This window comes from Puma concolor, chromosome B1 (genome assembly GCF_028749965.1).
Source record: "Puma concolor isolate L17-30 chromosome B1, mPumCon1.1.hap2, whole genome shotgun sequence".
NCBI classification, from domain to species: domain Eukaryota; kingdom Metazoa; phylum Chordata; class Mammalia; order Carnivora; family Felidae; genus Puma; species Puma concolor.
This window is the reverse complement of record NC_141670.1, coordinates 135,681,166-135,705,775: the sequence shown is the minus strand read 5'-3', so window position 1 is coordinate 135,705,775 and position 24,610 is coordinate 135,681,166. Positions and strand designations below refer to the sequence as shown.

At 37.2% G+C, this 24,610-nt stretch overlaps 2 protein-coding genes across 11 annotated transcripts in view; one reads left to right on the top strand and one right to left on the bottom strand.

Annotated features, from left to right (window-relative positions):
- Positions 1 to 257: 257 nt before the first annotated feature.
- On the bottom strand, positions 258 to 5,480 carry LOC147581898 (uncharacterized). Its single transcript, XM_086704664.1, has 2 exons — positions 3,925 to 5,480; positions 258 to 1,699 (listed from the first exon to the last, which is right to left on the bottom strand). Exon 1 carries the CDS (start codon positions 5,316 to 5,318, stop codon positions 4,770 to 4,772), a length of 549 nt encoding a protein of 182 aa, XP_086560790.1. The 5' UTR covers positions 5,319 to 5,480; the 3' UTR covers positions 258 to 1,699; positions 3,925 to 4,769.
- Positions 4,529 to 24,610, top strand: part of PTPN13 (protein tyrosine phosphatase non-receptor type 13) — a 229,600-nt gene continuing 209,518 nt past the window's right edge. For 7 of the 10 annotated variants that reach the window (XM_086704646.1, XM_086704647.1, XM_086704645.1 and 4 more), the window contains exon 1: positions 4,529 to 5,019. Coding sequence is in view for 2 of the 10 variants with exons in the window: in XM_086704648.1 (XP_086560774.1) it covers positions 5,902 to 5,980 (79 nt within the window). In the remaining 8 variants the exon portion in view is untranslated. Of the gene's footprint in view, positions 5,020 to 5,646; positions 5,981 to 24,610 lie in introns of those variants that run through there. The other 3 variants (XM_025922284.2, XM_086704648.1, XM_086704649.1) reach the window with 3 other exon arrangements.

The following is a 24,610-nucleotide window of genomic DNA, read 5'->3' as shown; positions in this document are numbered from 1 at the left end:
TTTAATGTGCTGCGGGGCGCCTGGGTGGCGTAGTCGGTTAAGCGTCCGACTTCAGCCAGGTCACGATCTCGCGGTCCGTGAGTTCGAGCCCTGCGTCGGGCTCTGGGCTGATGGCTCAGAGCCTGGAGCCTGTTTCCGATTCTGTGTCTCCCTCTCTCTCTGCCCCTCGCCCGTTCATGCTCTGTCTCTCTCTGTCCCAAAAATAAATAAATGTTGGAAAAAAAAAATTTTTTTAATTTAATGTGCTGGATAGAAATGACTGAGCCCATTTCCTCATGAGCTTTTTTTTTTTCAGAATTTTTAATTTTATTTTTTAATTTACATCCAAATTAGCATATAGTGCAACAATGATTTCAGGAGTAGATTCCTTGATGCCTTTATCGATTTAGCCCATCCCCACTCCCACAACCCCTCCAGTAATCCTCTGCTTCTTCTCCATATTTAAGAGTCTCTTATGTTTTGTCCCCCTCCCTGTTTTTATATTATTTTTGCTTCCCTTCCCTTATGTTCGTCTGTTTTGTCTCTTAAAGTCCTCATATGAGTGAAGTCATATGATTTTTGTCTTTCTCTGACTAATTTCATTTAGCATAATACCCTCCAGTTCCATCCACGTATTTGCAAATGGCAAGATTTCATTCTTTTTGATTGCCGAGTAATACTCCATTGTATATATGTATACCACATGTTCTTTATCCATTCATCCATCGATGGACATTTGGGCTCTTTCCATACTTTGGCTATTGTTGATAGTGCTGCTATAAACATGGGGGTGCATGTGTCCCTTTGAAACAGCACACCTGTATCCCTTGGGTAAATACCTAGTAGTGCAATTGCTGGGTCACAGGGTAGTTCTATTTTTAAATTTTTGAGGAACCTCCAGACTGTTTTCCAGAGTGGTTGCACCAGTTTGCATTCCCACCAGCAGTGCAAAAGAGATCCTCTTTCTCTGCATCCTCACCAATATCTGTTGTTGCCTGAGTTGTTAATGTTAGCCATTCTGACAGGTGTGAGATGGTATCTCATTGTGGTTTTCATTTGTATTTCCCTGATGATGAGTGATATTGAGCATTTTTTCATATGTTGGTTGGCCATCTGGATGTCTTCTTTGGAGAAGTGGGTATTCATGTCTTTTGTGCATTTCTTCACTGGATTATTTGTTTTTTGGGTGTTAAATTTGATAAGTTCTTTATAGATTTTGGATACTAACCCTTTATCTTGTATGTCATTTGCAAATATCTTCTCCCATTCCATCGGTTGCCTTTTAGTTTTGCTGATTGTTTTCTTCACTGTGCAGAAGCTTTTTATTTTGATGAGGTCCCAATAGTTCATTTTTGTTTTTGTTTCCCTTGCTTCTGGAGATGTGTTGAGTAAGAAGTGGCTGCGGCCAAGATCAAAGACGTTTTTGCCTGCTTTCTCCTCGAGGATTCTGATGGATTCCTGTCTTACATTTAGGTCTTTCATCCATTTTCAGCTTATTTTTGTGTACGGTGTAAGAAAGTGGTCCAGGTTCATTCTTCCGCATGTTGCTGTCCAGTTCTCCCAGCACCACTTGCTGAAGAGACTGTCTTTATTCCATTGGATATTCGTTCCTCCTTTGTCAAAGACTAGTTGGCCATACGTTTGTGGGTCCATTTCTGGGTTCTCTATTCTGTTCCATTGATCTGAGTGTCTGTTCTTGTGCCATAATCATTGGTTATTTCTAAAAGGTTAATATTGCAAATGAATTTTGAAAGTATTTTCTCAAATTCCCAAACGTATTGTTACACATTTGGTTAAAATTGTACTAGGTATGTAGATTACTTGTAGAAGATATTATAATTATATGATGTTTGAGTCTTGGTATTTAACCTAAAAGTATATCTCTTCTTTATTCAAACATTTTTGTGTCATAAGGCCATCATTTTTAAAGTAAATTTTATTAATTTCTTTTGGTATTCATTTTTAGCTATTTAATTGTGGTTATTATAAATAGGATACTTTTTATATTGTATGTTCTAACTAGTTAGGGTTTGTACATGGGAAAGCTGTTGATTTTGTATATTAATTTTTATAACTGGTTACCTTAACTCATTTTAAAAGTTTTTCAATTGATCTATGGAGTTTTCGTATAATTTGCAAACAAATGACAATCCTAATCTACTTTCAGTATTTAATTTTGTATTTCTATTCCATGTCTCATTGGATTGGCTATCATATCCTTGTTTCTGACTTCAATGGGAATAATTACAATGTTCCATTATAAAGCAAGTTTCTGGCTTTGGTATAAAATACATATTGTTAAATTATCTATTTTAAATTCTTTAAAAGTTTTTAAGGAATGATGCTAGATTTTACAAAATACTTTTAATTATCAGTTGAAACATTCATACAGATACATAATGCCTCTTAATTTTGCCATAGCATTTGTGACATAGTTCTGTGTTCTAATTGTATTTTAGGTATGTATTTTCATTTTCCATTATATCAAAAAGAAGATTAATTTGTAGATTTCTCTTTTGTATTATCAGGTTTTGGTATCACAGCCATTTATTTTAAAACCAGCCTTTTAGCTTATACAAAACAGAGGGATTACTGGTGAAAAGGCCTTGAGGGCAACCACCTGAAATGGCCTTAATGGAAAAAAAAAATGCTCACAACACTGTGGTTTGTCTACTTTTGTGAAAATTGCCAACACTCTACTCTTTACACTTTCCTTCTGACTTGAATTTGCATTTGCTTTCTTTCAATGGCAAATCGAGGCAGATATTCTACCTTACCACCCTGATACATCAACCAGAATACTTAAAAAAAATTCCTATATCAGAAAATGGGGGAAGGACTAGGGAAAGGACTTCAATCCTTCACTTCTGTCTCCAGTTTGACTGGGCTGGTCTCTATTATTCTACTATTATCTACTTTCACCACTCTATTCCTGCTGTTGCACTTTGGTTTTACGTTGTTTCCCTCAATTTTCTGTTTCCTCTTCTGTGCTTCATTCATCCCACTAGGTACCCTTCAAAACCCAGTTTAAATTCCCCTGCTCCTTAATGTGACTGATAGAGTCCATTCTACCTACCACAGACTTTCTTTCATCTGCTCCTGTACTCAGTTTAGCTGCACATTCTAGCCCTAATCTCAATTTGTTTCAAGAATGCTACTTTTCTTGGGCTCTGTGGTTAGCTCCTTGAGGGCAAGGACCTTATCTCAAAATTTCGCTGTGCATTTTCCATTGTGTTTAGCACTGTGAGTAATTACATTCAGCGCATACTTGCAAGGCATATTTGACTGAACACATACATCACAGTTATTCATTTAGTAAATGAGATAATGAAAACTCGAGTGCTCGCCAGAGGTAAATCATTACTATTAATTCCCTCATTCATCATACATGTACAGCAGCCTCAGGGGTTAGGGAGCCTAGGACTGCAGTTTTAATTTCGCCTCAGATCTCTCCATTTTGGAGCCAACCAAGAAGTTTAGATTCACCTAGGGCTCAATGCTGTCAGTCCAGGACTACATTTACCCCCAGGTCCCCTTCCCGGAGTGGCCCAGGTTACCCTTATATCTCCGAGAATTAACCCAAACTTTTGAAACTCAAATGACAAGATACTGTTTGCTCTTGAATTCAGCAAGACTTCCTTCTTGATTGTTGAAATCCAAATCTGTTTGCAGGAGGGGAATTGCTGCTAGGACATCTACTTTGCCAAGTCGCAATGTGTAGTCCTACATAGAAAATTGGATATTCTCTATTTTATTCGATTACGTTAAACCTTTTAATTTTTTTAACTTTAGGATTATCTTAGTTTCAGAGGAATTTTAACATAAGAATTTACATACTCTTCCCCCCCCAAATATGAGTATTTGAGTTTTCCCGAGGGCATGTGGGTTGACGCAGCGCTGCCAGCACACCTTTGAAGATCACTTTACAGCTGTGGGAAAACTCACCGAGCTGTTTTCATTGACCCCGCCATTTCCAAGTTGCTATATTGCTGCAGGGAGCTGGCAGAGCCCACCCCTTTCTCTCTCTCCCCTCTTCTCCTCACCCTTTCAAAGCCCAAATCCGCCCGGTGAGAGTATGGAAACAAGGCTGGAAGCAAGGGAGGGCAAGGTGGGGGAGGGGTCACTTCGATTCACAGGGAAAGAGCGAGCAGTTAGACATTTTTCACTCTCCCCTCACACTCCCCAGGGCCATAAAGTTCTGTTTCTGAAGTTGGAAGCGCGGGGGCGGTCGGCGGCGTTTTCGGCTTGGCCTAAAAGTAGGAGTCCACCGTGCAGGGGCTAGGGACTTGGCCGCCCGGCTATCAACCTGAGCTTCTGGTTAGCCAGAACGCTAAAAGCCAGGCCCTAGGCACCGGTTGTCAGGGGAACCGGGGCGCTGGTCTCCCGGGCGACCTCGTCCCTGGGGAGGGGGGCGGGGCTGGATGCCTGGCAGGCCAATGAGGCGGAGGGGAGCGCAGGGTCGCCGATCGACGGTGCTCCTAGAGCCCGGGAAAAGGCTTGAGTGACAGGGATGGGGGCGGGGCCGTGCCGGCTGCCTGAGGTGGAGCCGGAGCTGTGCTAGTAGCTCCGGCGGCCGCGGTGCGGCGAGGGTCACACACCATGGTCGCGGCCCCTGGAGACTGGCTTGCTGGCGCGCAGCACTCCCTAGCTCCCCGATCTGCCTCAGCCGTCTCGGCAACGCTCGGAGCCGGCTGCAGGCGCTGAGCCGCCCCCCGCCGGAGGATTTTGGCGAAGCTCTAGGAGGCGCGCACAGGACAGGAGCGCAGAGAGGGTGCGCCAGCACTCGGGGGTCAGGCGGTCGGTCGGGGTCGCCGCCGGAGGGGTGTTTCCGAGGCGTGGAGGAGGAGGAGATGCTGCTCCTCTTCGCCCCCTCCCCAGGCTCCTTCTTCAGCTACTTCGGCCCACGCCCGCAGCCGTTTGGCGGAGAAGAGGTGGTGGCTCTCGGCGCCCCAGGCGGCTGCCGGCGGCCCGCCCCAACGCTGCGTCCCCTCAGCCCTCGCCCCGCGCTCCAGTAGCAGGACCGGGTCTCCGGACGAGCGGGTAAGGACGAGAGCAGCCCTGGGCTCTGCTGGGGATATGCAGAAGTGCAGAACAAAGTACACCACGCTCCCTGTCCTCCTCCTCTCTCGGCTTCTGCTCTTGCCCCTGCAATCAACTCTTCTGTTGCCCAGCTGGGAAAGGAAGTTTGCTTTGGTCTTCGTGGTGGGGTGGCTGGCGTGGGGAAGGAGGAGGCGAAGTTTCACTGTGAATTCTCTAGATCCACCTTCTCGGCCGGATTCCTGGGAATGAAACCCCAGAGGGGGCGTAAGAATAGGTTGTGGGGTAGTAGGGAGTGACATCGCCCCATCCTGCTAGTACAGCTCTGCTCTGTGCGTGCTGTGGGAAGGGATCCCGGAGTCTGTTTCTAATTTCTGTAAATGACTGTGGACATGGTGTGGTTAGAGGCCGCCCAGAAGAATGTGTATATGTAAGGGCTTAGAGAAGAAGGGGTGGGAAGGGGGGAAGAGGGGGCAGAGGGAGAGACACTGCCTGATGCAAGCTCTTTTATTGCTTTTCTCTCCGTGTCCCAGTTAAATACCGCCCCCCGCCCCCCCTGCCCCGCCACTTACCCGGCCTTTGCTCATTACATGATACTTAGTACAAAAAGCTGGAAAGCTAAAGTTTGCGAAAGTCGAGAAAGTTCTTAAAAAGTTTAATTGTGAATATACTGGAGAAGGGGGAATGGAGAGAACTATTACCACTAAAATAGAGTTGTAGCAATGCAGTTTTCATTTGCTTTACACATATGTGATTGACACCTCCACACACTTCCAACTAATCTCTTCGACGGCCTTGTGTCATGTTCGTTTAATTGCATCTTTGAAACAACAAACGCGGTGACTTCATAGGGAGCTGCCTGGAGCGGAGTTTACCTCTCAGAAAATGGGGCAATCGGGTTTGTTTTCAAGGCGGGGACCTAAACAAAATGTAGGACACCTGATCTGTGGGATGAAGGGCGCTGGTAACTAATTAGCAAGATTTTAAAATTTACATCTACAGAGTTTTACTAAACGTTGGGAAAATTTAGAAAAGTTGCTGTATTATGAAACAAGTGTTGGTATTTCCCCAAATTTGTGATGACCGGGTTGGCAGGATCAAAGTGAAAACTTGCTACCTGCTCACTGGTTGCTTCTGGGTGGTGCTTTGATAAACATTATTTCTCCTTTTAATATCATTAGCATTTTTATTCAGTTTATGCTTGTATTGATTCAGTGAGTTCATACAGAGGCGAACTAACTGCTTTATTAACCAACCCTAAATTTATTGTACTTTTTTATAATAACGTTGTGTTCTGACTTTGATGTCCTAGAGGCTTTGTATGCGTGGGGGAAAGGGTAGGATGGAAGCTGGAATTAAAACTAGAAAAGTATCTATGGTTAGTTATTAAGAAAAGGGTTTAATTTGTAGTGACTTTCACTTTTACAATTAGAGAATTATTTCTTTTACCATTGTGTGCGTTTGTCTTTTGAATCGACATTTGCCCCACCAAAATTTTTACTTGCCTACTTAGTTTTTGGAGGGTGATTACTAGCATCCAAAAATATTTATAAGTAACTTTTCATGTCACAAGTAACACACACACATACACAAACTGTTAAAACCAATGTCAATTTAAAGGATGAATTTTGACACTATGATTGGGGTCAAAAGTTGTAGAACTTACATTATCTTTTTCTGGAGGCGTGCCTCAAATGCCGGAAGTGAGTGTGAGAATTGGCTAATCAGTTGTTTCTGGGTAGATAGGTGTCATTCTTTAAATGAATGGAGTTTATGTATCCTTTATTAAAAAAAAAAAAAACAGGTCAAATCCCTGCTTTATTCCACTTTTAATAGGCTAAGGACTGGATGGGGGAGTCTTGTAGCTTCTCTTGTATCAATTGAGTATATTTTTTTCTAGCTCATCTTCTTACCAGCCTTAAACATACTGGGGAAAAAGGTTGCTGGGGATTAAGCTACTGCTGCTGTTTTCTCTTTGACAGAGTTTGTAATTTTTAAATAAATTATGAAACATGTTTTGTGGTATAATTAAGTAGTAATTAATACCATTTGAAATGGAAAAGAAACACTGCCATACACCAAGCCAGTGCATTTAGGAGTTAATCCTGTCAACATATTCTTATTTTGGAACAGGCTTTGGAAGAAGTCTGTGCCATTAATTAGAACAGTGAGTTGAAGGTATTCTCCTTTCTGGCCTCTAATGTAACCAAATGTGACTCATTTGAGTTAATGTCACTTTACAAGGTAGGGGCCTGAAAACGGAAGAAAGATCTTGAGTCTTGGGATAGAAGGATTAGTGCTGTTGGGAAGGGTGAGGGCCTCTGTTCTGGATTTACCTTCTTTTTTTTTTTTTTCCTCTGAGAAGTTTTCTGCCTTAATTTGAAAATTGAGGGAGCGCCCGGGTAGCTCAGTCAAACATCCAACTTCAGCTCAGATCATTGTCTTGTGGTTTGTGAGTTCAAGCCCTGCATGGGGCTCTGTGCTGACAGCTTAGAGCTGGAGCCTGCTTCGGATTCTGTGTCTCTCTCTCTGCCCTTACCTTGCTCATGTTCTGTCTTTCTCTGTCAATAATAAATATTTTTTAATTAAAAAAAAAAAAAAGAAAAAGAAAATTAAGATGCAGTGAACAACTCAGGAACCAAGTTTTTAAAACATTGTTTTAATGAGTAAATTAATGTAAGACTTTCAATGACCTAGGATAAAATAAGAGTTCCTTACTCACTGTAAGTATGATCATATCAAAACTGTGGTCTGTAAACTGCTCTGTGAGGAGTTCCTGTAATCCTTGGAGTGGAGGAAAAAAGGATTACAGCATTTTAAAAGTCTTTAAAATGAAATGAAATGATAAAAATGAAAAAATAAAATGAAAAACTCTTTAAAACCCCTATCTTATTCCTGTTTAGTGTCAGGTGCTGTGAATAAGCGTCTTGTTCTATCCTGTCCAAAGAATGTGTGACTATAGCTAATAGCTTATGAGACAGTAGGAGATCAGTTGTTTTAAGTTCTTAGGATAAGAGGCAGCAAGTCCTAAAAGGTCTAGTGTAGAGGCTGGTATAGATTTGAAGCATCGGCAAAGCTGTTTTCCCCAGGGTATCAGATACTTAGATAATGCGGGAACAGGGACTGGTTTAAGTACCTGTTTAAGTGTGTTTGCCTTCTCCTTTGCTCTACCACTGAATGCTGCTTTTTCTTTTTCTTTTCTTTCTTTTGTTTGATTCCAGTGTGAAAATTTACTGCAACAAACTTCCTCAGAGAGAACCCTCTACTATAATATATAGAGTGTGGACTTTACTGTTTGATAAACGTGTCCAAATCCTAGAGAATATCTTTAAATTTACCTTCCACATCTGTAAATAAATTAATAATATCTACCTCCCAGCATATGCTGAGGATGAAATTAATAATATACACAAAAGTGGCGAGGGCAAGTTGATACTCAATATTTACTTTATTTCCTTCCTTTCTAATCTCTTTTACATAATTGAATAACATTCAGTAATCACAAAAATTTATGATTGTAAAACCCAAATCATTTATGAATGTTTAGAATGTTAAGCTCATATTTAGCCCTCAGGTGTTTTGACCTGTATATGGGTTGTTAAAGGCTGCCCTCTTTGCCTACCAGCAAAGAAATGTCTTCAGTCGCATATTGCATCTATGCATAATAAATAATTTCTCATTTTCTTTCTAGTTTAGTAATTCTCAACTCTGGCTGCATGTTAGAATCTCCTGGGTAGCTTAAAAAAATTTTTATGTCCAGGACTCCACCCAGACCAATTAAACCAGAAGCCTGGGGAGATGAGACCCAGGCATCCATATTTTTGGAAGTTTACTAAGAAATTACAACATGGAGCCAATTTGTGAACCAATATTCTAGTCCTCCCTAGAAGGTGAGTGTAGAAAATTTGATTCCCACAAATGCAACAACGTCTTTATGTTGTGTGGCATAGTCCTTTCCTCTTTATAAATCAGAAAAGTAAAAACAAAAAAACAAAACAAACCCAAAACACTTATGTTTCAGAAACATCTGTGTATATGTCTATCTACAGGATTTTTACTATTTGAATCAGAGTTTAAGGTACAAATCCCTCTACTTCCTTAGTGCTTCACTGTCCGATGTAGTAGTCCCAGCCATGTATCACTAAATTTAATTTAATTAGATGCAACTTAAGATTCAATTTCTCATTCCCACTAGTCACATTTTCAGTGCTCAGTAGTCACTTGTGGCTAGAAGCCACTGTATTGGACAGCTCAGGTACAGGACATTTCTGTAATCACAAAATTCTGTGTTACCTGAAGGTTTTAAAAATTTTTAATTTTTATTGTAGTATAGTTTGATGCACACTACCTAGAGATTTTCAAATTTATATTCCATTTCTCATCATCTGAAATGGGTGTGTATATAAATATAGTCATTTCCTTCAGATTTATCATTTTAAATATGTTATTTTTGATACTTTTTTTCTAATAAGGAGAAATACTGCACGTTTGATGCTTATATTACGTCTTTTCTCAGTCTGCTATACCTAGTTGTAAGAGTTTCCTTTCCAAAGTTAACTGAGGGGTGGAACTTTAGTGTCCTTGTGTGTATTACTTGTATCAGTAAGTCCTGGATCAAACCAGTGGCTTAATTGCCCTTGTGTACTACAACAGTTTCAAATCTGAAAATAAAGTCCATCATTTCACCTGAAGTGTTGGAATTTGATTCAAGGATTTTCAAATACTTGGTGAAGGTTTCTTTTTCTCTTTTAGATATGGAGACTCTTAGTTGTCATATAATATGATTGAATTTTCCAACAGAAAACCATCATATTAGTTTCAACATGAACATACAGAGGCATGAGAGATTTTATGTTTTTCCCATAAGGGAAAGCATCCCTTCAACAAAAATGAAGTTCTTAAACTATTGAGGTGATTGGAAGCTAACACTGTGTCATGAATTTTAATGGTGTTTGCACTTGTTAACTACTGATGGGCAGCTTAGAAGAAACAGTAATGTTCCATCTCACCTGTCCTCCCCACCTCCTTAATACATCTAAAAAAAAAAAAATCAGTTTTCTTCATTGCTTTAGTGTGTAAGTAGGCAAGGAATCAAATTATTTTCTTTCTTTTTTTTTTAAGTTTTTTTTTTTTTTTTAATGTTTGTTTATTTTTGAGAGAGAGACAGAGACAGAGACAGAGCACAAGCAGGGGAGGGGCAGAGAGAGAGGGAGACACAGAATCTGAAGCAGGCTCCAGGCTCCAAACTGTCGGCACAGAGCCCCATGCGGGGCTGGAACTCATGAACTGCAAGATAATGACCTGAGCCAAAGTTAGACACTTAACCTGAGCCACCCAGGTGCCCCCAAATTATTTTCAATTAAAAGTATTCTTTTTTTTTTTTTTTTCTCCTGCAGGTAGATGGTACTTTTGTTTTTTTATAAACACATGCTTTTTTACCTACTCAGATCAGACAAGTTGCATCCAGAACATTGAGAGTTATTTTGTTGAAAGGATGCCTGGTGGAATATTTTGTATACAATATCATTTTAATGCTTTTCCACTTAGATCTTTTTTTTTTAATGTTCATTTTTGAGAGAAAGAAAGCAGGAGCCAGAGAGGGTGGGAGAGAGTTGGAGCAACAGATGATCTGAAATGGACTCTGCACTGATAGCAGAGAGCCCAATGTGGGGCTTGATCTCATGAACCAAGATCTTGACCTGAGCCAAAGTCTGTTGCTTAACTGACTGAGCCACCAAGGTGCCTTTCCCCTTAGTTCTAATGTAGCCTGTGGAACAAAAATGAAACATTCTTGTTGAATACCTTAAATTAAGGTTACAGTGACTATATAACCTGAGAATGTGGTAGAAATATTCAAAGTTGGTGTTTTTTGTCTGCTTCTTTTTTTGTTTTTTTTTTTTTTTTTTTGGAAGAAAGATAAAGCCTGGGAATTTTTTTTAAATAAGGGAGCCTTTTTAAGAAATTTAGTTTTTGTCAGTACTGCTAAGTATTACTTATGCACTTTTTCTAGAGAAGTATAGTTTTTAAACTAAACATATAAACTATGAGGAGATGAATATTTTAGGTCTTAGGGCAATCGGATATATCTTCTGGAGAATATAACGTAATTCAGTTTTGAAGTAAAAATAAATAAGTATTTTGGTACAGAAATTTCCCTTATTGTAAGGTTTTGATTTATTCTCAATGTCTTTCATATTCTTGTGCTGAGGTGTAATTTTATGGAATTATTTGAGCATAGTATTAATTCATCCTTCACACAATCTGTTTTAATTTAATTCTGATGTTAGTGTCTATACTTAGTTTAAGGAATGAGCTTCAGGCAATGATTCAAATATAATGTATTTCAGTTTTCTAAGTGCTGTGTGAAATTTACCAAGGCTAAATTGAATTATAGCTGCACTCCATGAAAGCTTGAATAGGTGTTTTGTTAAAACAGAATACAAAACAAAACCCTGAAAATTAAAAATATATGTATATGTAATAAATATAATAGAAACTTTAGTTCAAGAATGTTCAGTTGTCAAATCTAAGCTAGGTAAAACTGTATTGTAGGTATGTACCATTCAGTTGAGTTCAATCAGAACTTCAAAATTCTGGCTCTACTTTGAGGTGTATACAAATGAATAGCAAATTGGAAATGTGTTATTACACAGTACCCAGCAATACTGTTACTTTAGTTAATATTCAACTGGACATATTCTCCAACACTCATATGATATAGTTCTTCAAGTTACAATGAGAAATCTAGACTCTTCTCCATTATTAAAATTTACTAGGAATTTCCTTTAATTTTTAAGTAAAAAAATATTTTAATGTGGTCACATAATATATCATACTCATTGTGTAACTGAAGACCAAACTGAGCTATGTCTTTAAAGTAAGATTTTATCTGAATCTTTCTCAGTGTTTATGTTAGTACACCAAGACTTCTAACTTCAAAGGGATTTTAAGATTGTATTGAGATACTAAGATTTAATTGAAAAATGAGTAATACTGTTCTTCTGGATGGATACTAAAGAATCACTTTTAGTGAGCCAAGCTAGCTGAGTGTTTTTCTAGTACCAGTATTGATGAATCTGGACCAATCTGACCACATTCAGATGGGATGCCCAGCTCCCTTTTTAATTGTTCTTTATTCAGTAAATATATATTGAATTCCTATTTTCTGCCAGACCCTCTGCAAGGCACTGGTGGTACACAGAAAGGACACATTTCTAAGACAGCAGATAAATGGAGTAGTCTCTGGCCACATAGCTTTAATTACTCGAATTCATGCCACTGAGTCCATCTAGTGACAGGATATACTGACATAGAACAGCTGTGAAGATAAAATTAAATGACATGTAAAATTGCCTTATAAAATCCCATAGACACATGTATACCTATTTAAGTATATATGAATTGTTTTTAGATGCTACTGTGCATGATGTTGACCACTTCTGCTTGATTTAGAGAGACAGAATAGCATGGTATAGCATAGATTCTGGAGCTAGACTGCTTGGGGTTTGATTTCTGACTATGATTTAGTTTGTGTAAGTTTTTTTTTTTAATTAAAAAAATTTTTTAAACTTTATTTATTTTGAAAGAGAGAGAACGAGCACGAGCAGGGGAGGGGCAGAGATAGAGGGAGAGAGAGAATCCCAAGCAGGCTCTGTGCTGTCAGCACAGAAACAGACGTGGGGCTCGAACTCACAAACCGTGAAATCATGACCTTAGCCGAAATCCAGAGTCGGATGCTTAACCAACTGAGGCACCCAGGCACCCCTGTGTAAGTTTCTTAACCTTATTGTCCTTTAGTTTCCTCATCTGCAAAATGAGGATGATGATCAGGCCTCTTTCATGGGATTGTTGTAAGGACTAAATGAGTTCGTACATGTAAGCACTTAAAGCAGTGCCCATTGCATACTAATGGGCATACTTTTGATTTATCGCAGTTTGTTTTTCGGGTTTTTTTTTTGTTTGTTTGTTTTTTAGCACTGGGTAAAGGTAATGTGTGAACTTAAATATGCTTTTTTGTTTCAAATTTTATGGCCCTACTTTGTTCCTTGGACTGCATGTTTCTTCCACTCATTGTTTGGGCTCATTGGTATATATAATGTGTGCCTGATTTTTACACAGTTAGTGGAACTTATAAATGTCATTCTTTTCAAACTACTCATTTTTAGAACAATATATCTCCTATTTTGAGTTACTTTTAAAGTGTATAGTGTGTTGTTTTTAACTTTTTTTTTTTAATGTTTATGTATTTTTGAGAGTGCATGAGCAAGTGGGGAAGGGGCAGAGTGAAAGGGAGACCAAGGATCCAAAGTGGGCTCTGCGCTGTCAGCAGAGAGCCAGATGCAGGACTCAAAACCTCGAACCCTGAAATCATGACCTGAGCTGAAGTCAGATGCTTAACCAGCTGAGCCACCCAGGTGCCCCTAAAACTATGGCATGTTTCTTTGAATCTCCTTTTTAGTGGCACATCTCTTTAAGAGTATTTTGATTCAGTTTAATAATAGATTTATTCTTATTTTAGAAAGGTGAGCATGTAAGGAGGATAATTTGAATTAAAATGAAAAATGCTTATAAAATAAGGAGTGATTTTTAAAATATGGCTCCAAGCATAATTAGAAAAGAGAGTCCCAAAAATGTTTCTGATATCATTATGTTTGAGGACAAGTGTATGTATCTTTCCAAAATATCTATTTTCAAAGATAACACTCTCAGATATATAAATTCTAGTATAGTTAAATGTACATGTTCACAGTCTCACAAACAGAGTTATTACCTAATATTCGCAAATCTTGTGTGTCCTCTGGAAGTGTTGTGTAGCATAACCTAAAATTCTTTAGAATGTGTTTGTGGGCATACTTCCCCACTAATCCTGTGAACACTTTTAGAACTTTTAATATACTGATATACCTTATGAATCTCCCAGATGATGTCATATGTATAATTTTTCATTTATTTGGCAATAACTACAGAATTTATAGTACATGTCTTAGCATCACTCATAATAGAGGCACTGATTTGGGAAAAATGCTGCCTGAGGTATTCTTTGTGTTTGTCCTATCCAAGACCACTGCAATGAATTACTTGTTCTGCTTTTTCTAATTAGAAGTTTCATTGCATTGCTAGTACAAGAGACCTGAATACAGTGTACAGTGTAGGATGGCCTAAAGAAGGGAGGGACTTACTTTTCTCTAACATATCACGAAATCCAGCCATAATATTCCAGAGTAAGTATGGCACTTTCAAGACATAGCATTGAACCCAGACATCTTTTTTCTTCTCCACCTCCTTGGTGCATGGCTTTCATCTCAAGATGGCCTGTGGTCACAAAATGACTACCAGCATTCTACTCAAAATGCACTGTGTTTCCAGGCAGACAGAATACAGAAGAAATGGCCAAAAAAGGTGTGCCTTCCAGATGAGTCAGATTCTTTCAAAAGTTTTCTTGAAAGCCCTACCCAGTGGCTTCTGTTTATATTGGCCACCCCTACTTGTAAGGGAAGCCGGGGATTCAAGTTTTTTGCTGGATACTTGGCCATTCCAAAACTAATTAAGGAAACTAGATATTGGGGATTCAATTATTGTTCTTGCCAGAGTTCCTAACATCTGATGTCCATTTGTTTCCAGTTTAGTGGAATTTCGTTGAAGTATACATAGATAAATTATAGACCATATGCTAGCTTTTGTGGGGGGATGGATGGGGACTTGGTTTTATTGACTTACCGGTTGATATCTAACACATAAATAATGCTAATTAAAGTGTCTTGACCCAGAGGATATTTAAGAAACTCTATTTACTGTCTGTGCAGGCTGGATCATGGCCATTAAGATTATTTGGTACTTTTATACTTTGTATTGTTTGATATTTAATTCCTTGTGATAATATGTCTTCATTCATACGACTTTTAAAAATCAGTATTTGACCTACCATTGAAATTTTAAATTGAGTTATTGTTAATCTTTAGCAAAACAAAATTAATGTATTTGTATTCATTTTTAAGTGTTCAGCTTTTGTGAAAACTATAACTAGTGTCATTTATTTATTCACATCCAGACATAAATTAGGTGGTATAGTGTAGTAGAAAGAGCACATAATTTAAATTTAGATAGTCTTTGTTTTGTATTTAGCTCTTTTAGTAATTAGAGTTGTTTTGGATAAGACATTTAATCTTGGATCTGATCCATAAGATGGAAATAGTAATATCTATCTCACAAGGTTTTGTGCATTTTTTCCTGAGTTATTGCACATACAGGTTATTGCCCACTGATTCACTTTACAAAAATTCTTTACCTTTCACTTCCCTCTTCAGCTGTGTATATATTGGAGGAAATAGCAGCCAGACATATGATGAATAATCATTAGACAAAAACATAGTTTATCTCTTTATCACCCTAATTTTAGCCTCTCTAATATACATTGTCTTGATTATGTCATTGACTATGACTTGGGTATCAGATTGGTTTTTATGTATGATCTTTTTAGACATGGTAGCTACATATAGGTCATGTTAAGACAAAAATAGTTGATATTTTAAAGGAAATAAAATGGGCAAATCTGCTATATCCCTTTGAATATGTGGAAAATTTGGAAGTTGGTTGAAAAGAATATCCACAGGATTATCTGACTATAGTTAAAATAGTAACAATTAGAGCTTAGTTTTTTTTTTTTTTTTTTTTAATTTTTTTTTTCAACGTTTATTTATTTTTGGGACAGAGAGAGACAGAGCATGAACGGGGGAGGGGCAGAGAGAGAGGGAGACACAGAATCGGAAACAGGCTCCAGGCTCTGAGCCATCAGCCCAGAGCCCGACGCGGGGCTCGAACTCCCGGACCGCGAGATCGTGACCTGGCCGAAGTCGGACGCTTAACCGACTGCGCCACCCAGGTGCCCCGAGCTTAGTTTTTTTTAGGAGGGGGTTAGAAATGTTTTATAAGTAGTATAAATTTATTTTTGTCTTGAATGTCTTTTGTTTCTTGTCTAAACGAATTATACAGTTGTAAAGTATTTACTCTGTGTTCAGAATTTTTTTCTGTATTTTTGAGAATACTGAAAAATGAAAGGAAAATGGTTCTTACCAAAATACCTAAAATCTACATTAAAAAAATGTATGTAGGAAACCATTATATTATAAAACACTGAATAAGTGCAATAAAAGTTTTAAGGAAGAAAGTGTGGCATGATTCACTCAGGGTTCACTTGGGGGCCAGAGCCTGAGCTGGTTGGAAGACGTTAGTAGATAGGTATCTGGGAATGAGGATTGTGAATCAACAGAATAGAAGATTTGAGTGAGTGAATTCAGGAGAGAGGAAATGTTTAAAAAGTGCTGAAGATGGCATGTGAAAGTGAGAAAAGTATGGGGCTGGGGAAGGAAGTGTCTAAAGAGTAAAAGAGCTAGGAAAGTGTAATGTTGAAGAAAAGTGCATTAGGGGAGTCTGTCAAGGGAGTACGTGACTAATAGTGCCAGATGCCACAGGGATCCAAAGAAAGATGACTGAAGAAAAGCAAAAGAAAAAGAATGGTATGATCAGCTGAATATTATTACCTTCAAAGGAAGCATTTTACTATGCTGATAAGAAGGGGAGGGAATAGCAAGGAAATTAAAATGGAGGATAGCATTTGGTGGCAAAACAGATGAGATTTGGATGATATAAGAGATTTCATAGGTAAGAAAAAAATTTAGTTGCAGGATTGAAGATGGTAAAAGAACAGATTCTGTAAGATTAAGTGATTTAAAATACCAGAAAGGGTGAAACAGTAATTTCCTCTGGATGGGAAGGAATGAGCCCTAGGTAGAATTGTTAGCATTAGTCATAAGGAGAGTGATTTTTCTATAAGATTGAAGGGAAGGCTATGAAAATAGATGTGGGCCTATTGATGAATAGAAATGAAAATAAGGTTGTGTAGGAGATGTCACACTTAACGCTGTTATCTTCAGGAAGTGCTGTCAGAGGCAAGGTTACCTGTTTTTAAGTATGATTTGGGTAGTGGTGAAGAATTGGAGATTTGAGGAGAGAGGTAAAGGTTAGAAATCACGGTTAGGAAAGTGATGGGAGATTGATAAAGGACTTACAGGTCTTATCAGTTTAAAGTTGAATAATTTGAACAGTGATGGGCTAAATCTGCAGAAAATGGAAAGTAATGATAGGTATTAATGTAGTCTGTGATGTTCAACTAGAATATGAGACTTAGAATAATGAGGAAACCTCACCGAGGCTGGGAAGATTGGGTCAAATGGGAAGTAATTTTTTATCAGCTCTTACTGAGCTTGCTCAATGAGTCAACTATTGATTGATTGGAAGGTATTTATCATTTGCTATCTGCCACTTTAACCAAATAAGCTGACAAAGGATATTAACTCTGTAACATGTGATTTTCAATTGAAAGTGCTATGTAGACTAGTTACTGCTTGATTTGCTAAATCTGAGATTGGGGATTATATTTAAAATGAACTATCTCAGCTATAAATTCAAAAAAAGTGTTTAAATAAGAATCCATTTCTGTTGTTTAGTATTCTGCTATAATAGTTGGATTATTTTTTTGCCACTAGTGTGACTTTCCTGTCAGCTTGTATACTTAATTATTATGATGATAGTTACCAATAGGATTCAAAACTTAAAATTATTTAGAAATGTCTGCAGATTGCTTTGGCTATAAGAGATTTTTTAATCCTCTTCTTAGAAGTTAGCATTATCATTGGCAGATATCAACCCCTAAAAAGTTTAGCAATAGACTCTTCTTTCCATTTTCAATACAAGTAAATTTTTTATCTGCTATATCAAGTGTGATGTAGGGAATGCAATTCAAAAATGTATTTAGTATTTTACGAACTCAGAACTTGCTTTATTCTTTAATTTCTGAAACAACATATTACTAAAACTCTTGGCTATTTCCAAATAGTTGGTTGATTGCCTAAAGTCACCTAGTTGATTGTTAAGTAATAGGAAAATTTGGTGTAGGCCTCTAAAAATAGTGTCTTAGCTGGCCAAATCATTTAAAGGATTAATTGTCATTGCCTTGATTAATAAAGTGTACATAGTGGTGGCTGCCGCCTTTTCCTTTTCTGTGCTTTTTATAAACTACCAAATAGTTCTAAGGGAAAAAAAAGCTAGAATTAATATTACCCTAGCTTATAAATTAGTTCACTAGATGCTAGTTCACTTAGCATCCTTGTAAGTATATTTGACCTTTAGTTATGCGAAAAAGTCTTAATCAAGAATTTATTCTGTCTGAAGAGAAATAGTTTCAATAACGTATGATATAAACAGTGAAATTCATTTCTTATGATGCCATTAAAACTATTATTTAATCTTTAAAAAATTATTTAAATCCTCTTTATTACCCTAATGACAGACATTACAAAAATTTTCATATCTTTATTTTTTTTTTATTTTCTAAATGTTTTATTTTATTTTTTGAGAGAAAGAGAGAGTGAGGGAAGGGGCAGAGAAAGAGCAAGACACAGAATCTGAAACAGGCTTCAGGCTCTGAGCTGTCAGCACATGGCCGATGTGGGGCTCGAACCTATGAACTGTGAGATCATGACCCAAGCCACAGTTGGACGCCCAACCAACTGAGCCACCTCCTATCTCTCTTTTTGACAATTAGCTTTTTAGACTGAACAATATTTTTAAAACTAACTATATAATTTAGCAGTATGTAAATATGCATCTGTGCCATCATAATCTAGAGATTAAGCCAATAATTGATACACAAACCACACACATATATATTTATGATGTCTTTGAAACCACCTAAACATTGAACATTAAAAATGTTTAAATGACAAGATGCTGTTTGTGTGTGTATTTACTATGTGCTAGGCACAATTTTAAGAATTTGACACATAGAATATTATTTATTTTGACTATAATCCCATGAAATGTGTGCTATTATTCTTATGTTATAGATGAGAAAACTAAGGCTTTAATGAGCTGTCATAGGTCACACAGCTTGTTGGTAGTGGAGCAGGGATTTGAATCTGTGTCTGACTCCAAAGTTAGTGATCTTAACCATAGCTTCTCATGTGAATAGAATCTTTTAAAATGAGCAATATCAAGAAGGGGCAAAAAAATTATCTCAGTTTGCATAGAAAATGTATAGAAAACTCCACAGTCTGTGTTGGAATCTAAATTTATGAAATTGTGAGCTTTTCAATAACTGTTCTTGCAATGGTAGTATATTTTCCTTTTAGCTTTTTTCCCCTGAAGGTCTCCTTCTAACCTGTGGTCTTCATAGCATCAAGTTCCTATCAACTGTTATGTAAAGATAATAAAGCATCCTTTCGAAAATCTTTAAAAACTGCTTACATGCTCATCACAGCATTATTTGTAATGTTATAAAATTGGAAACAACATAAGTAGCTTACAGACGAGGAATGAAGTATTCTAAATCCTTACAATGGAATTTTGTGATCATCAAAAATTAGGTTGGTAAGAGGTTGTTTATAACATAGAAATATGTTAGATAGAAAAAAGATAAAACTTAGTAAATCATAAGTATGGCTATAATTTTTGTTTTGCTTTATTTTTTATGAAAACTTTTTTTCTTACATCATTGAGAGAATATGCATTGCTCATTAAATGAAAAGAATGACAAAGCTAGAACAAGCAATCCTAAAAGTCATATGGAACCACAAGAGGCCTCGAATAGCCAAAGTAATTTTGAAGAAGACCAAAGCAGGAGGCATCACAATCCCAGACTTTAGCCTCTACTACAAAGCTGTCAACATCAAGGCAGCATGGTATTGGCACAAAAACAGACACATAGACCAATGGAATAGAATAGAAACCCCAGAACTAGACCCACAAAAGTATGGCCAACTAATTTTTGACAAAGCAGGAAAGAATATCCAATGGAGAAAAAGACAGTCTCTTTAACAAATGGTGCTAAGAGAACTGGACAGCAACATGCAGAAGAATGAAACTAGACCACTTTCTGACACCATTCACATAAATAAACTCAAAATGGATAAAGGACCTGAATGTGAGACAGGAAACCATCAAAACACTAGAGGAGAAAGCAGGAAAAGACCTCACTGACCTCAGCCGCAGCAATTTCTTACTTGATACATCCCCAAAGGCAAGGGAATTAAAAGCAAAAATGAACTGTTGGGACCTCATGAAGATAAAAAGCTTCTGCACAGCAAAGGAAACAATCAACAAAACTAAAAGGCAACCAACGGAATGGGAAAAGATATTTGGAAATGACATATCGGACAAAGGGCTAGTATCCAAAATCTATAATGAGCTCACCAAACTCCACACCCAAGAAACAAATAATCCAGTGAAGAAATGGGCAGAAAACATGAATAGACACTTCTCTAAAGAAGACATCCAGATGGCCAACAGGCACATGAAAAGATGCTCAATGTCGCTCCTCATCAGGGAAATACAAATCAAAACCACACTCAGATATCACCTCACGCCAGTCAGAGTGGCCAAAATGAACAAATCAGGAGACTATAGATGCTGGAGAGGATGTGGAGAAACGGGAACCCTCTTACACTGTTGGTGGGAATGCAAACTGGTGCAGCCACTCTGGAAAACAGTGTGGAGGTTCCTCAAAAAATTAAAAATAGACCTACGCTATGACCCAGCAGTAGCACTGCTAGGAATTTACCCAAGGGATACAGGAGTGCTGATGCATAGGGGCACTTGTACCCCAATGTTTATAGCAGCGCTCTCAACAATGGCCAAATTGTGGAAAGAGCCTAAATGTCCATCAACTGATGAATGGATAAAGAAACTGTGGTTTATATACACAATGGAATACTACGTGACAATGAGAAAGAATGAAATATGGCCCTTTGTAGCAACGTGGATGGAACTGGACAGTGTGATGCTAAGTGAAATAAGCCATACATACAGAGAAAGACAGATGCCATATGTTTTCACTCTTATGTGGATGCTGAGAAACTTAACAGAAACCCATGGGGGAGGGGAAGGAAAAAAAAAAAAAAGAGGTTAGAGTGGGAGAGAACCAAAGCATTAAGAGACTCTCAAAAACTGAGAACAAACTGAGGGTTGATGAGGGGTGGGAGGGTGGGAGGGTAGGTGATGCGCATTGAAGAGGGCATCTTTTGGGATGAGCACTGGGTGTTGTATGGAAACCAATTTGACAATAAATTTCATATATTAAAAAAAATGAAAAATTAGTCTATTTTTTTTAGTCTTTGTGTATTTAAAATTATTAAAAATTGTTTTAAAATGCATTTAATATAATCTTTAATAGGTTGGTCTAAAATAAAACCTCTTTTTCTGAGATATAGTTGGTTTTATTTATTTTAGTATTTTTTAAAGTTTTAATTTAAATTCCAATTAGCATACTGTGTTGTGTTATTTTCAGGTGTACAACACAGTGATTCTAAACTTCCATACAACATCCAGTGCTCATCACAAGTGCACTCCTTAATCCCTATCACCTATTTAACACATCTCCCCATCAACCTCCCCTCTGGTAACCATCACATTGTTCTCTGTAATTAAGCGTCTGGCGCCCGCCTGGGTGGCTCAGTCAGTTAGGTGTCCAACTCTCGATTTTGGCTCAGGTCATGATCTCACATTTGTGAGATTGAGCCCTACATCGGGCTCTGCACTGGGCATGGAGCCTGCTTGAGATTCTCTCTTCCTCTGTACCTGCCCTGCTTTGCTCTCTCACTTTCAAAACCAAACAAACAAAAGTTTCTTGATTTGCCTTTCTTCCTCTTTTTTCCCCCCTTTGCTAGTTTTTCTTTTAAACTCCACATGTGAGTGAAATCAAATGGTATTTGTCTTTCTGTGACTTATTTTGCTTAGGATTATACTCTCTAGCTCCATCCATGTTGTTGCAGATGGCAAGATTTCATTCTTTTTTATGGCTGAGTAATATTCCTGTGTGTTTGTATGTATCACATCTTCTTTATCAGTCATTGGACACTGGGCTATTGCTCTGTCTATAATTTGGCTATTGTAGATAATCCAGCTGTAAACATCAGTATGCATGTATCCCTTTAAATTAGTAGTTTCGTATTCTTTGGGTGAATACAAAAAGAATACAAATATGAAAATTTTAATTCTAGAAAAGACCAGAAAGAAACAAAAATCCTCCAAATGGTGATATGTAAGGGAATACCAACCTGTTTTAGGAGTTCAAAGATTAGGTTGTGAGGAGCTTATGACATATAGAAATGTTCTGTTGAGAAACAGATTATATTTTACCTGAAGATTTTTCTTTTAAATATGGAAGAGGCTTATTATAATGCATTGAGTTCTCTTAGCCAATACTTCAGACAACTAGTAAATGTATTTGAGACTGTGTTATTGTTTTACAAGAATATTTATTTAATAAAGATAATACACACTTATTAAGTGTACTGTTTAATTAAGTAGTAAAAATTTAATTCCTTAAAGCAACCTTAAAATAGATACTATTGTTATTTTCATTTTTATAGGTAAGGAAGCAGAGATAGACATTTGCCTAAAGTAATATAGGTGGTTAAGTGGGAGAGCCAGCATTATGAATCTCTTCAGTCTGCTCCCTTAAGCCTGTTTTCATTTTTTAAAAATGTCTACTTATTTATTTTGAGAGAGAGAGAGAGAGTGCGTGCATGCAGGCAGAGGCAGAGAGAGCGGGAGAGAATCCCAAGCAGCCTTCACACTGTCATTGCAGAGCCCCATATGGGGCTTGATCTCACGAACCATGAGATCATGACCTGAGCCGAAATCAGGAGTCAGACGCTTAACCTACTGAGCCACGCAGCCTCCCCATGTTTACATTTTAATAGTGAGAATCATTTATAACTTAGTTCAGGGTTAGAAGTAATGATCTTATTAAGGTATGGTCATTAAGAATACTTTGACCAACTTGCCATTCCATTCTTAGTGCATTTAAAAATTGTTCTTTGATTTGTTGACAACTGTTATTTACAGAGTCCCAAACTGTTGGTGACTGCTAACAAAGTTTCTTTTCTTCTCCTTTGAATCAGCTCTTTCAGTAGGCCTGCATGCTTTGTATGTGGCAGTGTAAAAAATATCTGATAGGAGAACTCCAAAAAGGTTTAATTTATCATGTGGTTTTAAAATTCATTCACAATATTATTGGCTGACGATTATTCTTATTTAGAGAAGTAGAATTTGTAAAGTATTTTGTGATATAAAATTAAAATCACTTACTAACCCTTTTCCCTTAATTGCCTTCACATACTTTTGTTTTCTTTCTTTCTTTTTTTTTTTTTTTTTTTTGGCACGTAAAAGTTGTATACTGTTCTCACACAATTAGTTTTGGTGATCGTGTAGTTCTTTTGTTAGGTAAACAGTTTTGTTGCCCTATGAAGGGGTTGAGTTGTCTAGACTTTAATTATTATCGCAGATAAAGTTTGCTTTCTTAATTTTCAGAATAGATAAAACATATATATCGTATAAGATTTAAAGGTACAAAGATTGAAGAGAAGTCAGCTTTCTATTCCTATCTCCAGGTGCCTTCCCTGGGGTGCTCTGCTGTGTTCTTCATTTTCAGTAGTGTCTCCAAAGCCAGGAGGAAACACTGAGTGATGTGCCAAACTGTTTTAGTCTTTCTTAATGTGAAACATGTACCATTTCAATATGGTACACATTTCTTGAAAAGAATTTATACAAATAAAGTTTTCCTTTTTTATATATTAAATAGTGTGTCTTCATTTTTTTTTTTGCTTTTCTTTTTTTCTCTCAAGTTATGTTATCAGTCAACATTTCTCATACTTTTGGCCTGTTAATTCCCATTCTTTTATTACCAGTTAAAAATATCTTACAGTAATAGCAAACATGAATGACTTATCTCTAATTATACTGTTTTATTTAAGTTGAAAGAAATTTTTTAGCTGAGGTTGACAAAGATTGGGTATAGCTGAAGTTGGATCCTTTTACAGTTGGAAGGGGAACTTAGACCCTATTTCAGTTCTTTCCTTATAAAGCACTGAGGTGCAGAGAAATTCCAATATAGAGATTTTTGGTGTATAGAAATTTGATGTATAGCATTCTTTTTTAAACATGCTTTCTTTTCTAGTTTTCTTGGTTGAAGCATGAATACTGAAAACTAAATACAGAATTACTTTTATTGTGTACCTAAAGTGTACCTAAAGTTCAGACTTTTTTTTTTCTGCTTAAGTAGAGTGCATTGGGAGGAAAAGTATGCCAGAGCATAATTTTCTAGTAACATTGTTTTAGTTCTTTGTAATTATGCTTCCTTTTATGTGTACCTTTTAAAACATTGGCAAAAGGTAAGGCGGATTGTGGTTTCTAGATGTGAGCTATATTTGAATTATCAATGAATCTGTTAAAAATAAACATTTTGGGATACTTCCTAGACTCCGCAGGAATCTATAGTTTAAAAATGCGCCCCAGATGCAGTTTTCCTACAATTGGTAGAAAATAAGTACTCTTTTCAATGTATCTTTCTAGGAATCACATCTCCCCTTCAAAAAAATAAAATAAAAATAAAAATAAAAAGATATTTTAGTGATGCTTTTATATGTTTGTTTTCTAACTTAAAAAGAATGGGTTAATTTGTTAGGATATGATTATACAAGTGCTGGGGGGTAGTTGGGGGCGGGGGGAAACGGTAGTGAGTGTAGTAGACTAAAGGGCT

Bases quoted from the DNA above. Each gene is read 5' to 3' on its own strand.
- LOC147581898 (XM_086704664.1), bottom strand. From the start codon at position 5,318: ATGTCACTCCCTACTACCCCACAACCTATTCTTACGCCCCCTCTGGGG.